The following is an 18,924-nucleotide window of genomic DNA, read 5'->3' as shown; positions in this document are numbered from 1 at the left end:
AGAATTGCATCCATCGGTATCCATAGTAATGGATTGAGTGGTTAAGTTCTGGGCGAAAAAATCCTCCATACAAACCCCTCTTCAATGGGGAGTTGGGAGAGGTCATAGCTCTGTGAACGACTGCTCTAGCTGTGGATCCAAAATATCCGACAGCTCCTGAAGGCAGCATTACCCCCTACAGTTTACGGTCTCTCAGCAGCACATATTCAACGTGATCGCGTCTCTCAGCGTAGCGGTGTGGTTTCTGAGGAGCGCTCAGACGCTTCACTCAAACCCGTTTCAAACAGGATGTAGCGACTGACACAAAGCAGACCACGGAAAGACAAGGTTCAACTCTGCGAGATGACAAACAGCAGGGAGGCAGAAATGAGCGCCACAGCGGAGGAGAAGCAGACAGAAGGAGTACCGATGAGGCAGCTCACCGCCAGCAGGTCTTGACGGCTGCTCCCGCTGACCTGAGACGCCCAGCGCCGCCGCAGCTCCGCGCGGTGCACACACGCTGAAAACACAACATAGCCGAAATACTGCACATCGCATCGGTGAACCTTTAAACCGATAATGGCGAGCCAGAGTGACTGCTGTGTGAAGGTTGCTTTGAGGTAAGCCTCCGACGTCTGTCTGCTGCAAATGATCGGATAACATTGTGTATGTGCCTCCTTATGATCAGTTAAATGCATCTTGAACAATAGTCTTATTGCACTACCTACTTACTGGTACAGCTACAGACAAGAGCACCTGGTTTTATAATCTGCATGGGTGGTGCTCTGCACAGTATTGATAAGGAAACGCATGTGGCAGCACCACGCTATCTCCATATGATTGTGTTTATGTTGGGGGCATAAGTTCTCCACAGCATTTGTCTGTTTTGTGCAAAGCAGAGGATTGCATTCATCATTTAACATTGGGTGGAGTGACAAGGACAGCTGCAGCCAGGTGCAGGGAGGAGAATGGGCGTTTCTGCTCCAACACATTTTTAAATTATTATTCTCACATGTAACTACCTACAGTCTCACCTAATCATAATCTAGTATAGTGAACATATTGCTTGTGTATGGCTCAGTTAGCTCCTTAACTAGGTTTGAAAAGCAGAGGCTTGTGGTATTTTAAAAGAAAATCCTACCTCTGCAAATGAATCAGGCACAAACACATGCTCTCCTTCAAAGCTGTGTCATTCATTGCCTTTGTTGGAAATGCACCCAGGAGCTTGGGCAGCAGACCAGCTTTCCTGGATTTGTATCAGGAGATTTTAGCAGCACATCGATTGTCTGTGCCAAGACAAAATGCAGATTGGGAGAGATCACATAAATGTGCTGTGCTGAACTGTTTGCCACTAAAACTCATGACTTAAATGGGATTGGGGCTGCGTCTGCAATCATGCTGATTTTGCAGTGTGCGGCGCTGAGGCGGTGGTCTTTAACTCACACCCTCCAAAAGCCGGCCATCAGCTAATGAACCTCAATTGGTCATACTGAGAGTTTTTCATAAGAAGATTAAGAGGAAATAGGCATCCATACATCCTCCCTTGATGTGCAAATGTGAAACAACTTATGCAAAGTAACAGCAAAATTGTTACTATTCTAGAGCATGGAATCTATTATGGTCTCCAACCTCATTTTGGGAACCATTGATTGAGCCTAGTGGGGGTTGAGGATGGGGGTTGGCCCAGTAGAGGAGCCTTTTAAGATGAACCTTACAAATGATGGCCCCATTTCCCCAGGGGAGGTTTCAGACTCACTTGTCAATCAACCGCTGAGTGGATCTTCTTTTGTGCTTGTTCACAGCGACAACTGTAACAGGAAGTGTGGGGTGGGTGGTGTCTGCCAAAAAGGAAAAGACATAAGGTGAATAGAGTAGCCGCTTAAACAGCTGGTGGCTGCTGCTCAACTCAAGTTATTGATTGAAGTCTGGACAGAAGTGGCTTCTTGTAACATTGTTACTGAACAAGTGAAGGTGACAGATCTCGCTACACGGACTCCACACCGACGCCCTTGTCTTAAGCTCTGTTAAGCATATTGTCAAACTTTGCAAAAGAGGATCAACCCAACACGAAGGGGATTACAATCACAGTGAAGTTTTATTAGCAAAAACTTCACTTTGTAATTAAACAGTTTGTGTAATTTTATGACTATGCTGGTGGGCGAGCTAATTCTGGTCCTTTTCATCATGTGGGATCTATGCGTGTATCACAGGGAGTGCCACCAAAGCGTTTGTGTGTTTGACAGGAAATGGGAAGCCCCCAAATAAACACAAGGAGAAGGATAACTTCCTGTCGTATAAGCGATGGTTTTCCCACTGACAGCCAAGCGTCTTTTTTATTTCCCTGAGAAAGTCGGCTGCTGATAAGAGAGGACGGTGTTTAATTGCTTCCATGTTGTGCAGCCCTTGGGCAGACTGCATCGAGCTTGGGACTCTGTGTTTGTGTGTGCATGTGTGAGTATGTTTTGGAGGGCAATGAGGTTGTCTCGAGGGCCAACTGAGATACACACACACACCCACAGTCTGAGTCGCCAGCATCCATTTCCTCAATGTCTGCACTGCCTTCCCTAAACAATGGCCAAATAACCAGTGACATGACCTACAATCCTGCATTCAGACTTGAATGTCTGAGGAATGGATGTTGATGTGAAGCACACACACACACACACACACACACACACACACACACACACACACACACACACACACACACACACACACACACACACACACACACACACACACACACACACACACACACACACACACAGGGCAATGGTGGTTCTGCAGTGCATTCGAGTCAAACATGACGAGGCCCATGTAATGTTACTTCCTACTAAGTGGCCATCGTTAAATTGCTTCTGGCTTGGCTGTTTCATCTTCATACAGCTGCTTTCACTTAAGAGGAAAGCTTCGTCTGATGCAGATTTTCTATAATACTCTTCCTGAGTCTCACCCTTTTGAACCCCCACACACTCGCACTCATGTTCACACACGTATGCGCTGTATCACTTCACATGAAGGGTTCCTCCTCATCTCGTCGATCCTAAGTGCTGCATTTCCTCCTGATTGAAGGTTTTATGTTATGGCTGGCTCTGTGTGCATGTGCTGCTATAAATGTCAATAATTCAACTTTTGTGAGTATGCATGTATGTTAGGTGTAACTTGACATGAGAGTTACGAGCAGTGTGTTAATTACCATTAGCATATCGATCTCTCTCTCTCTCTCTAGCAGTTTCTGTTTCTTAAGTTCTGCAAACCATCTCGGATCAGAGAGCGACTCCGTCTTTCACCAAAGTGCTAAGTCAGCCTCAATAGCTGTTTAAAAATAGACACAAAGACAAATCTGTTCAGTGCTGCAAGGGTGTTTTAACCCTGTGACTAGTGCTTGACATTCTCACCTTAACAGACTCTTTCTCGAGGCTTTTTGTGGAGGATAAACTTAAAGAATTACTAATAAATGACTGTTTTATACATTTGTGGTTCAAGGTGATACCAGTACTGATGCTCAAAGGAAAAACCTGATCTTCTGAAAATAGAGCACAAATTATCCAGTGTTCTTTCATAGCCTACAGGTGGAGGACCGGGGTTTTGTGGACAGTTATGACGCAGAGAGTTATGGACCAAAGCCCCTTAAATGGGAGCTCAGCTGAGAAAAAGATTAGCTTTTATCTCTCTGCTCTTCTGCTGACGTGTCCAAAAATAGTGCTTTGCAGAAACGCAAACGTTTTTCATAGATCCATTAAACTGCTGCAGACATTTGCCTCCCCATGACCAAAACACTTGTTTCAAAACAAAACAGGAGTACAACTGCGGAAGAGGCCCCTCACAGCTGATACATAAAAAAAATGGGAGTTTTTTGTTTTAGGATGTGTCCTGTGTAGGCTACCAGTCTCGCCTGTTTCCTGTGTGTGATAACAGTTTACCCCACATACTCTGTCTGGGTTACACACCTCCCCAGGGGGTTCCCCTTAAAATGACTGGACTCTAGTGGGAAATTTGTTTTTGTATGAGACTGTCTGTTCTAGTCACAGGGTAGTGTCGCAATGTAATCTCCTCATGAGTGCATTCTTACATTTAGGCTCAACATTTATCCCCCCAATGACCAGCTTGCTGCAGATTTACAGCCACTGGCCAGAAAGAGTGAAAGCGCTTGTGCTTTGATGATGGGAGTCACCACTGAAGTTGTTCTCTAATAAGCAATTTTGTCTGCAACGAGGGAAGAGGAGCAGGAAACATGACGGAACACACACCCAAGCTGGCAGTCCACAGCTGGGCATCACTTCCTCCTCACGCTGGCCTGCTGGTCACATGCTTTTGTTGTTGCTCTATTAGACCTCACAGTTTTATGTGAATGTCCTTTGGGGCAAGAGTGCTAAAGACGCTGCCTGATGCCTGTCTATAATGGCTTAGCATTGAGTGAACAGTGTATGCTCTAAGCAGAAGAAAGAGGAAAGACCTGAAAGGTGATAGGAACATCATGTTCAAAACAAAGTCCACAATCAGAGCATTTTGTGACAGTAATCAGCTTAAAAAAATAGTACTGGGTGTTTTGTTCCTCACCTAAAGTGACTGTTACATAATGTGCATGCTCAGAGGCTTTACCAGCAGATTGATGACAAGATGAAAAAGCTATTGAACACAAATAAGTAACCAAGGTTGCCGAGCAACATTCGTTAATGTTAGTTTTTCAATCCATTTTTCAAAATAACATAACTCCTCATACGCATCTGATGACAGCTGTTGAACAGAGCAGTTTGAATGTTTTTCTGAAAGAGCTGACTCAGGGACATGTTGCTTGTGTATATATGGCACAGAATATAAATTGAGTTGAGTAACTGCTTATTATCTTGTCCCTCTTAAATGCATCAGCACTCCCTGATGGTGTGTGGCTGTTGCAGAATGACTTCCTGTGCGGGTGCTGCCGGACTATCCACACTTCCTGTTCACTTCCTGCTTGAAATGCTGATGAACCTATTGACGCAGTTCAGTTAAGATTTCATCATCACTGACGAAAATAAACTTCAGAGAAAAGTATGTGGAAGTTAAGTGTCAGGCCAACAAATTATACCTATAGGAATCAGTCTTATGCTCTGTAGCCTGAATTAGCACTGAAATAGAAGTCCAATAAATATAAAATCTTCTCTTCTAAGATAAAAAAAAGGCTTTTTGGCGTTTTGTTATCTTTTCTCGCTCAAGCTCGTCTGCAATGTGAGCAAAATAAAGCGTGAAACTGTAACAAAATTCTGGAATGTCACCACCTTCCCCCCCCAGCTCCTTCTGCCTCGTATTCGCCAACTCTCTTGCACGTGCACTTGCTCACACACACACACACACACACACACACACACACACACACACACACACACACACACACACACACACACACACACACACACACACACACACACACACACACACATCTGTATTTATTTGAATCCATCCATTTGAATTTGTCAAGGAATGAAAGGCGCTTCAGTCTGAACATTTGCATTTTTCTGTTATCAGGGTCTCATCATATGTCAGCTGGCCTTCTAAACAGTCCTCACTATAACCATTCATGCCACTGGGAATCAAGAAAACCCATTTAATGGGTTGTTTTGACAGCGCAGATTTTTTTTTAATATTCATTCTTTAGCATTTCGCTTTCAACCTCCTGTTAACTGCATATTTTGATAGCAATTTGCAACTGATTTGTGTGTGTTGACGTGTTGGTGTGTGTGTGGGATGGGGGATGAGGCGTAGCAGGGGCCCTTTAAACAGAGCACCCCTCGGGTGAGCCCAGACAGAGGACACAGTGTGAATGAGTCTGATGTCACTGCAGGTCTTTATGCTCTGTGCTGAGTTTGCATACGCACGCATGCACGCACGCACACACACATTCATATAAAGACACACTGAGCAAGGGAGGAGAATTGGAGGGTAAAAGAGGGTCGAAGAACAGGTTATATTTTTAGAAAGGTCAGTAGATGGAAATGGCTGAAAAAACCCAAAGTCTGCAGAGTCAATTTTTTATGTTGTCTTTGCTTTATGAACTGCTCTTCCTGTTCCAAAAGAGCAATGCTTCCTTCAATTCAACACGAAATTCAAAGGAATATCTAGAGGAAAAGGGATGGAGGGAGGAAAAAGACACAAGTGTCTGCTGTTGTCAAAAGGGCTACTGTAGCGTGCAAATATGAGCTCTTAGCCAAACATGAAATTATTGTGTGTCTGCCTGTCCATGTGTTCAAACTGTATGTGTGTGTATGTGTGTGCGTCCGAGCATCATGTGTATGAATAATTTGGGCACAGCTGCACGTGTTTGCCATATTCCCGCAGAGAGATGGAGAGACAGAGATTGAAGTGTTGTCTAGACTATGTTGTTTATTTACTTCTCTATTTTAATCTTGAATGTCCTTACTGAACAATGTAAAATAAAATTCTTCTGCTTTTCCAATATGTGAACTAGAACTATATAACATTGGCATTACACATTTTGAGAGGGTGTCCAACAGTTGAACACTTGTAATAACCCTGTTTTTCCTTCGAAATTCCTTAATCCCTGTGTGCCATCCTGAATATGAAAATTGCATTTGTCAGGAAGGACGTGTGGACATTGTGGACAACATAAAATATGAGAATACCTCTGAATGTGTGCCAGACTGTGTCTGTGTGGATGTTTCGGTAGAGCTGCTGTCACTGTCTGCAGATATTGTGTGTGTGTGTGTGTGTGTGTGTGTGTGTGTGTGTGTGTGTGTGTGTGTGTGTGTGTGTGTGTGTGTGTGTGTGTGTGTGTGTGTGTGTGTGTGTGTGTGTGTGTGTGTGTGTGTGTGTGTGTGTGTGTGTGTGTGTGTGTGTGTGTGTGTGTGTGTGTGTGTGTGTGTGTGTGTGTGTGTGTGTGTGTGTGTGTGTGTGTGTGTGACCAGCTGGCCCATAATCACCTTCAGTGCTAAGTAGCTTAATCACTGCTGGAGTTTGTGTCACTGTGTGTTTGTTTTGTTTAGTAGTTGGATGTAAAGGCAGGAATATGACAGTAGGACGGCACAAAATGGCTGATGATCTAAAATCTATATACTTCAATTTTCCCAGTACTTCCATCTGCAAACATATGTTGGAGACTTAAGTTTTGGTGCTAATTAGCATACAGTATATTAGCATGCTTACAGGCTAAACTAAAGGCTAAAACACTTAACGCTGCATTATATCATTATACATGTGTATTGCATGTGTCTGCACTGTAACGCGGTTTTACAGATAAACCCAATTTAATTAGCCTGTCAATTGTATAAACTGTCTTGGAAAGGGTCTGTAATACTTCCAAATACTATGATAAGCTAGCTTTAAAGCCCCATCCTTTCTGGGAGAAAAGCATTAGTCAAATTTAGCTGCAGTTAGTTATCTTGTACGTTTCAAAATTCATCAGACTCATAATCACCATTTGAGGATTTTCACTCTGTTTTAATAACATCATACAGTGCTGCAGGCATTTAAGGAGAATACATGCGTGTTTATGTACCTGACAGAAAAGCAAAGAGTTTAGCCCCTGGCTGAATTCAACTACCTACAGACAGATGTGTTGGCTGGCTACATTAGCAATCATGCTAAATGTTGTTTGACAGAACAGAGGCTGGTTAGCGTAACAACCAGCCTGCAAGGCAGACAGACAGACAAGCAGAGTCATGGCAGCAGTCTACAGGTCAGCAGCGTGTGTGGGATTCAACATACAATCATGGGTTTTGGTAGGTGTTTGATTGTTTGAGTTGCAATGTTTATTCTTTTTATTCTTGAAACAGATACATCATTAAATACACTAATACTGTATGATACTTAATATTTTGTTTAGTTGTTTTGATTAATTTGGTGTCGTTTTCTTCTCGAAACATCACTTTACATTGAAACAATGCGCGGTTCATCACATACAAAGCAGTATTTCATGCGTAAGAAAACTGTTTACAGGCACGTGGTTTTCGTTGGTAATACATTTGCATGATAAATGCACATGTGTTAAATTTGAAAACATAGAACAACTTCACATGTGCTTTAGATGTAAGAGTGCTGAACCCAAGATAATTAAAAGCAAAATGTGAACCAAAACTCACAATGACCCCTTTTATTAATGGCTGCTTTATGTTGCCACCTTTAGTCTTTGATCTTTTTATGAACTCCATACTGGGTCTCCCAGGGCCCATGCCATAATTTAGTCTCAGACCGGAACAATTATGTGACTTAGTTTCTGGCTTGTTAGTGAAATATATCACTTACACTCTCCAGATTGTATGTATTCACATGGATGGCCCACACTTCCTCTCTCAGGCCGTTGGAGTTAATTAGAATAAGGCAGAAATCGTCTAGCACCTCCCTGACCTTGACTAGGCCGTCTGTTATTAAATTGTAGGAAAGAAGGCTAATTTGATTTTTGTCTCCACCTCCCCCATGGAGCAGCAGACAGAGCAGACGAGGGGGGTGTTGGGAGGCGGGTGAAATAAGGGATGAGGAAGAGGGCTGGGGATTGACCCAGAATCGGCTCCGATGATGCGGACTGATGTGCCCTTGTAACAATGAGACGAGATGATCATCTGAAATTGAAGGATGGCCAGTGGTGAGAAATTCTAATTCTTATTTCCGCTATGATGATCGAAGACATTAAATAATGCCTCTGTGATTACACACTTATTACTAAGTAGAATTCAATTTTAGTATTATGTACCAAACTTGGACTAACATGATCTTTAAGTATGAGGAGTGTTTTGCTTGTGTGAAAAGCCTGAGGGCCCTTACACTCAGACAGTATAGCTCCATCTGTTATGGCGCAGTTGATAAAACATGGCAATGTGTTTTACAGCTGATGTAGTTCACCAGTTTGTGTTGTATTCCAGTTTCATGTGTAGTCACGCAGCTCTGTCCCGCTTTACCTGATAGCATCAGCATAAAAATGTGATATTTGAGACACTGAATTGTCCACAGATTCCACTCAGAAGCCTTGGCTTTACTCCCCTTTTTATCTATGATGTGCTGGTTTGTTGTCATGGTACATGGATATATATCTATCTTTCTGTTTCAAGGAAAACAAACAAAAAGAAAGCATCAAGGCCAAAGTTGTGTACCAAGAAAAACATTAAACAGACATTACACTATAACTGTGTACATCTTTTGGAAATAAATTCCTGATAGAGATGGTGAGTTAATCTTACTGGAACATTTAACCTAGCCCTTTCCAGACAATGTAGGACAACTATGTCCTTAAAGTCCAGCTCAGTTAAGAAAACGTTCATTTTAACGTCAATGAACCAGATCGCTCATTTGTGCTCCAGTGTGCGACACTGCAAGCTAACACAACCAGTCAAACCAATGAGCACAATATATGTGAGCCCTGCTCTTCCTTATCACTGTTTACCAATCGGCAGAAGTGCCTAGGGCCAAAGGGCCGCCAGTCTGTGAAAATAGAAGGATAGATAAAATGAAAAGTGGCTTGTATCCATTGTATCCATTATATGAGTGTGGAGGTGAATAGACTGCCAGGTCATCATCAGATGAGTGTGTAGCATCACTGTTAGTGTAATCCAGAGAGAGAGAATATATAATGGAACTGTCAAATGTTTACCATCAGGTCTACAACATATCATACAATTGTGGAAAATGCCCATCATTACAATTTCCTAAAGCCTAAAGTCATCAAATGTCTTGCTATGTCTGAACAACATTCCAAAATCTAAAGCTATTTGACCTCTTTTCAATCACCACGTGTGTCCGTTTGGCGAGACAGACGCAAAGGAAGTGGCAGAAGGTATCCACTCTGAGCCTGCCTACCACCACCTGGCTGAGACAGCTGTCTGCGCCCAGCGCCAGCCTCTTGTGACCGATGCCCTACTTCCCCTACACACGACTACTTATAATACTCCAATACTCCATCTACTTCTCAAAGTGTCCTCGTTAGGGCATTCTCTTCCTGTGTTCCCACCTGAGCCAGCAATTTGCGCTCTGAACCCTGCGGCCCTTGTGTCCGCGCTTCTCTTTATTGATCCTGGTATTCTGTCTCTCTAAGTCAAAGCTTGCTAAATGCCATAATTTAAACCTCATTCACTTTTATTATTTATTTAATGTCAGCTTATTTCATTAATAGCTAACGTGAGCTTACCTTGCCAGAGACAAAGCATAGACAGGTTCCTATTGGTTGTTTCTGTCATCCCCTTAGAGAGTGTTGGCTAGCACAAGGTTCTGAATATGTATGTGTATCTGTGTTTGGTCACATGCCTGTTAGCCTGCTGTGATGTTTGGCCCATGTGGAGGATTGGAGGCCGAAGCGAGAGACAGATTTTGTAGTGTTTGGCCTGCCTCCATAACCCATTATTGAAGGGTGTGTTACACCCATGCACAGATGCTTAACTGATTATTATAAGAGGATAGCATGATGCTAAGGGAAAGGTGTCTTAGATGGATTGTGATGGATAGAGACAGAGAGATGAGAAGGTCGATTGGAGGGAGAGAGACAGTTGATGGGTTTATGTGTGGAATCACTGCTGATCCCGGGAATCAATGTGAGGACTGATTAAATGGGCAGCAGCAGGACAGAAATGCCTACTGTAGCTTAATAATCAAAAATCGAGCCTTTCAGCTGCACTGTTGCTGGTGTTTTATAGAGATTGTGGGTATTACAGTGGGTCTTTAATGAATAGGCCTTAATTAATGAAAGCTATTAGATGCAAGTTCATTAGTGCTGAATACATTTACTTTAAGGAGAGGGATTGGAAAATCTTAAATTCACAGCCAACAAAACTGCACTAATTCACTAATTAAAATTCAAAACACAATTTCCATAAATAATAATGATGTTTGTGATTCCATTTATTCAGTGTCATATATAGAAAACAAAATGTTGGATTTTATTCAATCTTTTAGACCAAAATTGTATATCTCAAGGATTACGGGTTGGATTTCAAGGACTTTTGGTGCAGAGAGTTTTAATATAGCCATAATATCATGTAGTGTTGAATAATTTAGTTTGTAACCAAAACCCTTCTGAAAATGTTCCTTTCAGCTTCAACTTCAACATAAACTCTCTTTATGTTATTGAGCAAATGTTAGCCTATTTTATATCCTAAACTAAGCTAACCACTGTACCTGTGTAAGCATTTAGCCCAAAAGCACCATTACTCCCAAGTGCAATCTCACAAAAACTGCCAGCTTGGTTGTAGACTCTTTTACAATGTTTTTCACCTATTCTTCTCAACGTAATATACATTTACCAAAGGGAAATTCCCATTTTAGTACAGGAATTTCCGATTGACTTAATTATTAAGCATATATACATATTCTTAAGTTTATCAACGTATAGACTTACTGGACAGTCTGGTTTTTAGACTTACTAAAAACCACAAAAGCCCTTTGTGGTTTTTAATTAATCTACTGATCAATTGTCCTTAACACGCATGTTCCTTTTCACGTCCATTCTGCTCTATTACTCATTTAGTTAAATGGTTTTTCTTCCAGTTGTGACCTTAGCAGCCACTGGTCTGCCTCCCCTCTATCCATCGCTGCACCTCGGGGCCTCTCGCATTTCATCCCACAGTCACTGATATGCCCAGAGCTTCTGACCCAAAATATGCCAAGCCAATTTCCTGGGTTCTCAGGGCTTTTCATGTCAGACATTCGACAATCTTCATGAATTGTCATATTATCCCCGCTCTCCTGTTCTTGTTCTCATTTTTCCCCTTTCTCTTGTTCCCTCTGTCTATATATCTGTATAGGTCTTTTAACAGTTTAACAAGAAAGCTAGATACAGTGAAAGCAACAGGGAGATAAAGGTTCAACGAGCAAAATCAGCTCCACCTCCACAGCTTTTCATGAGTTTTGTATCGGGTGTACAGGGCAACAGGCCCCTATTGTGTTGCCACGATACTTCTGGAGACATTCTTTAACATTTTAAACACGTTAACTTAAACAACCATGGTTGTCAGTAACCTTTGTTGTATGTCACCGCCCTTCTTGTTCTCATTCTATTTTATTATCTTTTTTTTCTGTCTGCTTCCTTACCCTCGTTTTCTTAGTGTATACACAGTTTCACATTGGGTGTCATTGCCATTAGGAAAGGTCATTGTAGTGGAAATTAGTATGAATAATAATATTTTGAAGGTACTTATTTTTGAGTATCTGCAGTGTTATCTTGTCCCCGTTTCAATGGGTACATAACCCTGACATGTTTTACATTGACATTGATAAGAGCACAGCTGTTTACAGTACTTCATGGCAAGTCAGAGAAAAAATAGTATATAGCAGACATTTATTTGTTAGTCTCTTTCTAATTTTGTAAAATGACACTGATTACGAGATGTTTCACAATGTGTGACAATTATACGACTGCACAGCCACTTTTTATGAATGCTTGCTATACTTGCATTTTACTATTAAAGACTTTTTTTCTAGCAGGACACACACACACACACACACACACACACACACACACACACACACACACACACACACACACACACACACACACACACACACACACATGCCCCTCTGTGCCGGTTGGTTTAATCCTAATCTGAACTCTGACAATGACAAAGCACTAATCGGAGGTACGGTACGAGCAAACAGAACAGAACCAGATGGAGACACTGTGCTCCTGTTTATATAATCTCTGTTGGGCTGGTGGCATGAAGTTAATCTCTTTCAGAAAGGAAACAGTTCTGCTCAGTGAATAACACTACAACCCTGATTGTAAATGTTTATTTCAGGGGTGGCTTGTATTTGAAATGTATCACAGTACTAATGTTGTCTGACTGGTGCTGGTTAATAGTACATAGGAGGAGCTTTGAGTATTAATCATAAAAAATATGTTTTTTACTGACACTGTGGCATAAACAAGATTTGAATGTGTGTAATATGACCGGGGATAAGGTATATCATATTTTATTTGGTCATAGGTACTTAAATCCTTAGTTATAATGGTATTTGTAGTTGGTTTTCATTTGCAATGTATGCACAGCTCTGGGTTTGGCAGAAGTTCAAAAAAATACTTTGTATTCATGTATATTGATCAATTTCAGTGACTGGCCTGATAAATGAAGGCCACTTCTGTTAAGTGTATTTGCCTTATTTAATGGCATTGCACATTTTGTTTTTATGAGAAATCGAGCCTTTGCTGTTTGGAGCCAACACCCCGTCAGCTGACAGTGTTGTGGGGCTGTGGTGCTGAGCAGTCAGCAGGGATGCATCCTGAGGCAGTTTTAAAAACCACACGGCTACCACCGACATGCGGCGACAGGCTTGGAATTAGAGGGTTAATCTTTTTAGCTGAAAATGTTATTTGGAAAAATAATGAAATATGACTTTGACCTACACTGCAGTGCACCACAACATTTCTCAAATATTTCTGTGTTAAAGGAAAGTGTTTGTCGATGATGTGTTTTCAATCTGGAGGCCTAAGGTCCACTTCATGTGAGTGGGGATAATGCGCTTGGGTTGCGGTGGTTGGAGGACAGGCAGAAACAAACTAAACTTTTGGACAAATCAACAGTACAGTAATCATCCCTGCCTCTTGCTGCCATTGGACAGGGGTTGAAAATAACATACAAAGTTTGGGTAAAAAAGAAAACACAAGCCCTTACCTTGTATTGCCAAGGAGTTGGTCAAACAGCGGGGTACATACAGTAGATGCTCTTCGGAGCAATTGTTTAGGGATTTTGACAGTTTTTCCTGCAAACGCTCCAGCACAGGGTACAGTTCCTCCTTCTTTCCTTGTATTGATACTGTTAATATAATTAATTTGCCTTCAAGGAGGGTTGGAAATATCGAGATCATTAAAAAGCTCTGACAGAAAACAAATGAGTCAATCCCACAATGCTGCACAACCCTGCGACTAATTGCTGAATCGCCTGATTTGGTGTGTATAGAGCCTTAACAACAGAAACCCTTAAGGCTGTCATCCATTTATTTTATGATAAATATACAAATGACGTTGATTCCTCCTGCCTGACACTGTACACTTTGTTTAGCACCAATTCCAGGCTGGTAGACAATATTGAGTAATGGACACTGCTGATTTAGGATTTAGGAGACAGTAGCTACTAAATGAGTACCAACCCTCATTACACAAAGGTAATGAGCTGTAAGAGAGAGGTAGAGAATGGGAGAGGGGATGTGATGACAGCTTTTATACTTGTCTCTCCGCAGAGAGGTTATTAATGAGTGGGATGACAATAGGGGGATATTAAGTCTCAACACCTCCTACTTTGTCAGCCCATGTCGAGAAGCGAGGAGGGAGCAGGTTATTAGAATAGGGCGGGGCTTGGTTTAGAGATCTATATGCAGTGCATCTATTATTCCAGAAATCCAAATTAAGTTTTGAATCCACACAATACATTCATATTTCAGCCAGTATGTTTTGTGCTCATTAATTACCCCCCGATATTAGTCGCTCTGCGGTCTCCACAATCTCCTGAGGGAAATACCTGGCTCTTTAACTGCTGAATGATCCATTTGTTAACCAGCTAGTTGCTTTGTCTGCCATTTTGAGCTGAGCAGATACTGAACAGATTAAAGACAGGCAGTTGTGTGATAATTATCTGTGGGTTCTTCGCTACAGAGCACTTTTTACACATTACACAGTCCTTTATCTACTGTTAATGTAACACAATTATTAGTGGAGCTTTAATGCTGTCATGTTGGAAAACCAAGCTTCTGCATGCAGACAAAATTCCATCAACTCTGCTTGTTCTGCTTGATTGCATTTCATCTCTTTTCACACATCTAAATGTATGTGACATGAATCAGAACGAGTGTATACTATATAATACAATATATCTTGGTTTCGAAAAACAGAACTGAGAGGTCAAATATGGCACAGTAGAAGGAAACCAAAAGATGTGGCTCCTGTCCCTCATAAATCTGGAAAGTGTGGCTTGTCCAACCCTTATAAAGAAGAGGCTCTTGGGCAATAATTTGAGATTAGTATGCTCCCTTTAAAATAATTTGTATAGCCTCCCTATACAGGCTTTACATTGTTTATATTTCCATCCTTTACCACTGATTAGTGTCTATACATGGGAGCAAGTCACCTGTAGAGCTTTTATTATTTACCTGTCAGCACAACCCCTCATGGATGGTAGACTGACTGTTGAGTCGCCTGTTAACAGTTATTGGATCTGCTGTGTGATGGCAGCAGGTGGGGGGATTGTGTGTTTGCATTTAAAACAGTTGTTAAGGAACAGACACAATACACTGAATGAAAGACATGTGTTTTTCCATTATGAAGGTGATATTTGAATTGATAATTTTAAAAAAGGCAGAGGGAGAGGAAGTAAGGCGACCAGGAAAAGTCCACATTAGCGATTAGTCTGTGCTGTTATCAGCAGAAAGAGGAAATGGAAAAGGCCCCTCTGCTGTTTCTGCCATTTAAGCTTTTGACCCGATAGTCTTGTTTTTACTGGCAACAAACTGTGGGAGGGGTACGAACAGACAGTGTGTATATAAGGTGGAACTGCAAGGGTTAAAATTTTTCCCCATGTAGAATAATCGGTTGTGATGTAAAATTTGTTGATTGAGAAACCTGATGAGAGTACATGTCCTCTGATGAATAGACAGAGTTAAAGGAAATGAAGACACAGCGGCTGGCTTCCTCCCATGGCTCCATGCCGAGGGAGCTCTGAAACACTCACAGCTCAAGAGAATACAATTAACTCTCTCTATATATGTGTGTGTGCACTGTGTCTTTACTCAAGTGTTTACATTAGGGAAATGAGCTCTTTGGCTAGCACCAGACTTTGAAAGTTGAGTGTGCATAAACACGAACGCACACACACACACACACACACACACACACACACACACACACACACACACACACACACACACACACACACACACACACACACACACACACACACACACACACACACACACACACACACACAAACTGCTACTGGCAGCAATCACAGCGAGCAGATTTTATTGGTGTTCTGGTTCTTGTTGTGAACAGCCTTGGCATTTGGTCCTGGCTTTTTTCTGGACTGTGATTGGATAGCAGGTCAACGGTTGAGTTTTAGGAGAGAATTAATGTATAATTTGGGTATTAGCATTTTGTAATTTACAATTTACACCGCTACAACACCCTTATATACTTTACTGGCTTAAACACATTCACACACACGCACACATATGCAGCCATTGCAGCCATTGCACATAAGGAGTTCATAAAGAGTGTGTGCAGTTTCCAGGTTAACTGGACTCTCGTAAAGTGTGCCAGATGAAGGAAAAAACAAACCTGGAACGATGCTCTTTATTTCCGTTATCCTTCATAGTGTGTTTGTGTGTCTATAGTGATAATATTGTGATGTACTAATGAAATGCTTCTTTCATATCAGAAAAAGCGTTTTTAGATCAACAGTACAACATCTTGATTGAATTATTATCAATTCAGAAGCTGTTTGACGCAAGGGCTAAATGTTCTTTTATATTTTCTCTTATAAAAAACATTGTTTTTTTTTTATTTATTTCCTTGAAATATTACTATATTACTATTATAAACTTTTTATCATTAATTTGTAATAAAAAAAAAGATCTTTCTTTTTTAAACATTCTGGCTTTGTGTTGAAATATTTTGAAATAATTCTTAAAATCATGCAGCTGATTTCTCATTAAATCACAGCCTGATTGTAAAGATATAACTTTTCTCAAAATATAAACCAAAATGTCTCCCCCCTGACAGTGGATCCTTATAGCGTGCTCATTAATTTCAGCCCATATTTTTCTTTAATCATCTACTTCCTGTGCTTGCAACACAAACTTGACCAGTGCCCGACTCTGCTCAATGTGGCCAAACTGGATCTGATCTGAAGAATGTAGACAGTACTAAAGAATAGTTTTCTAGAAAACTTAGGGTGTATTATCATTTATTACACATAACGTAAATATTCATACAAATTCTTGTTTTAAAGTGCTGAAGGTAGAATCTTTGCTGGCTGTTCTCTTGCAGTGTGTCACATGTTGACCTATTCAACCTTATTCTAATTTGGATGTTAATCTGTTTGTCCACTTGCCTGATGAGTTTTGAAAGAAATCTGAAGTCGGGCAGGATGACAAGCGGTGCTGTAAATGTCAGGAAGGTCTTGAGGACTGTGATCAGTTTTTTAGGAGATTCGTTGCCTCCCTGATGCTGCGGATTACTCCCCTCTCAAGTCACGCATCAATGACTACTGCAGCTGTCAGGGTTTGGTGTGTGTGTGTGTGTGTGTGTCTGGTCCGAATTATCATTTTCGATTGATAATTCCTGTGATAAGTAAATTCCCTCGGAGTGAGTGTGTGTGTTTTCAAGAACTCTGTTTGTTCTCCAGGGTATTTAAAAAAAATTCTGTTAGTGTGCAAAGATGAGAGGAGCTAGACAGCTTAATTTGCCGCATCAGGGATCCACAATCTGCTTCTCTTTGTTTCACACCAGGCCTCATAAAGAAACGTAATTGCAGTGTTAAGCTATTTTTAGCTGCCAAATGTTCTCTAGTAAGTGTGTGATCTGATTCTGGACCTGTGTGTGTGTGTGTCTGTGTGTCTGTTTGTGTGTTTGTCCTGATCAATGTTATGGATCCCATCTTTTGTAAGTGCAGCTCGCTGGAATTCTCATCCAGCTGAGCCATGGTGTGTGTGTGTGTCTGTCTGTGTGTGTCTGTGTGTGTGTGTGTGTGTTTGAGAATTGATTATTTATAGCTGTTCCATTTATTCTCTCTGGATCACTGACAGACTGTGGTAGTTGAGTCTTTGTTGTGTATTTGTCTATCCTTTTTGGATGCAGCTTGTCAAGACTTTCCTGTGTTCAGCCACACGTCTTTGGGGGCTGCATGTAGAGCCTTCAATCTAGACACATAAATATATTTTTTATTATAGAATATTTAGGGCAGCAGCCAATGATACCTTTTGTGTGTTTTTTCTTTAATGCATTGAAATCAATTCATCTTTTATTGTGTGAAATGTCAAATACGAAATACTAAAAAAGAAATGCCCATGACAATTTGCAAGACCCCCAGGTGATGTCTTAAGATTTGTTGTTTTGTCTACCCTACGATCTAACAACATTACATTTACAATGGTAAAATAGGGTAAGGCAACTTTTTGTCACACTTGTAATCTACACACAAGTATTGGCATATTGCTTGATAAATAGCTTAAATGATTATTTAGTTAATCAAAATAGTCAGCTAGTCATCACTAATAGTACTTTATATAAACAATGGTTCTTGCAGTCAGTGAGGTCAACGCGGGGCAGAAAGCAGCGTCTGACATGGACCTAGATTTTGTTAGAACGCGGATGAGGTCGCACAAACCGGGTTGCAATTATTGGATTACAGCAGCTATCAATCCCAACTGTATTTCATTTCCAAAAGGTACAGTAGTTTAACAACTATAGAGCAAGACTACAGAGGGAAGAGGTCCGTTTCAAGTATTTGGAAGTGTAAAAGTCAACAAAGTCTGTAGGCCTCATCCTCTAAGGAGCAATATCGTCTGAACAAAAATGTAGTTGCAATAAAACACACAAAAAACACCTTGTATTTCTAGATCTGGGATGCTTGAAAAACTAAAAGTTGAAGTAGAAATTCTGAATTCGCAAGTAGCAGAGAGACTGCACAGTGTCAGAGACCAATCGTCCTGTGGCCACCCACACAGCAAGTCAGTGGTCCATGCAAGACAAAGCAAAGTACAGAAGAAAGAGAAATGGTATTACCGTCCATTGGCAAGAAACTGGCCAACTCGAAATCCCATATTACTGGGATGCTTATTTATACTGGGGAAAATCTAATCATCTCAATGGGGGATGGGCTGACAATTGCAAAAGATTTCTGAAAGAGATTCTGGTTAATGGATGTGATACTTAACATGTCTTTACTCCATTTTAACAATAACAAAGCCATACTGTATTTCTTTCTTTTTCGTTCTCTCTTCTTTTCTTCCTTTCTTTCTTCCTTTCTTTTATTTTAAATGTCA

General features: G+C 41.0%; 1 protein-coding gene across 1 annotated transcript in view; it reads left to right on the top strand.

Annotated features, from left to right (window-relative positions):
- The first annotated feature begins 227 nt into the window (after positions 1 to 227).
- Positions 228 to 18,924, top strand: part of kif21b (kinesin family member 21B) — a 57,344-nt gene continuing 38,647 nt past the window's right edge. Inside the window, 1 exon segment of the mRNA XM_063910615.1 lies at positions 228 to 599. Within this exon segment, the coding sequence (XP_063766685.1) occupies positions 559 to 599 (41 nt within the window). The 5' untranslated portion in view covers positions 228 to 558.

The sequence above is a fragment of the Eleginops maclovinus genome, chromosome 20 (assembly GCF_036324505.1).
Source record: "Eleginops maclovinus isolate JMC-PN-2008 ecotype Puerto Natales chromosome 20, JC_Emac_rtc_rv5, whole genome shotgun sequence".
NCBI lineage: Eukaryota > Metazoa > Chordata > Actinopteri > Perciformes > Eleginopidae > Eleginops > Eleginops maclovinus.
Note: the sequence above shows the minus strand (reverse complement) of the source record. Positions and strands in the feature narration are given on the sequence as shown.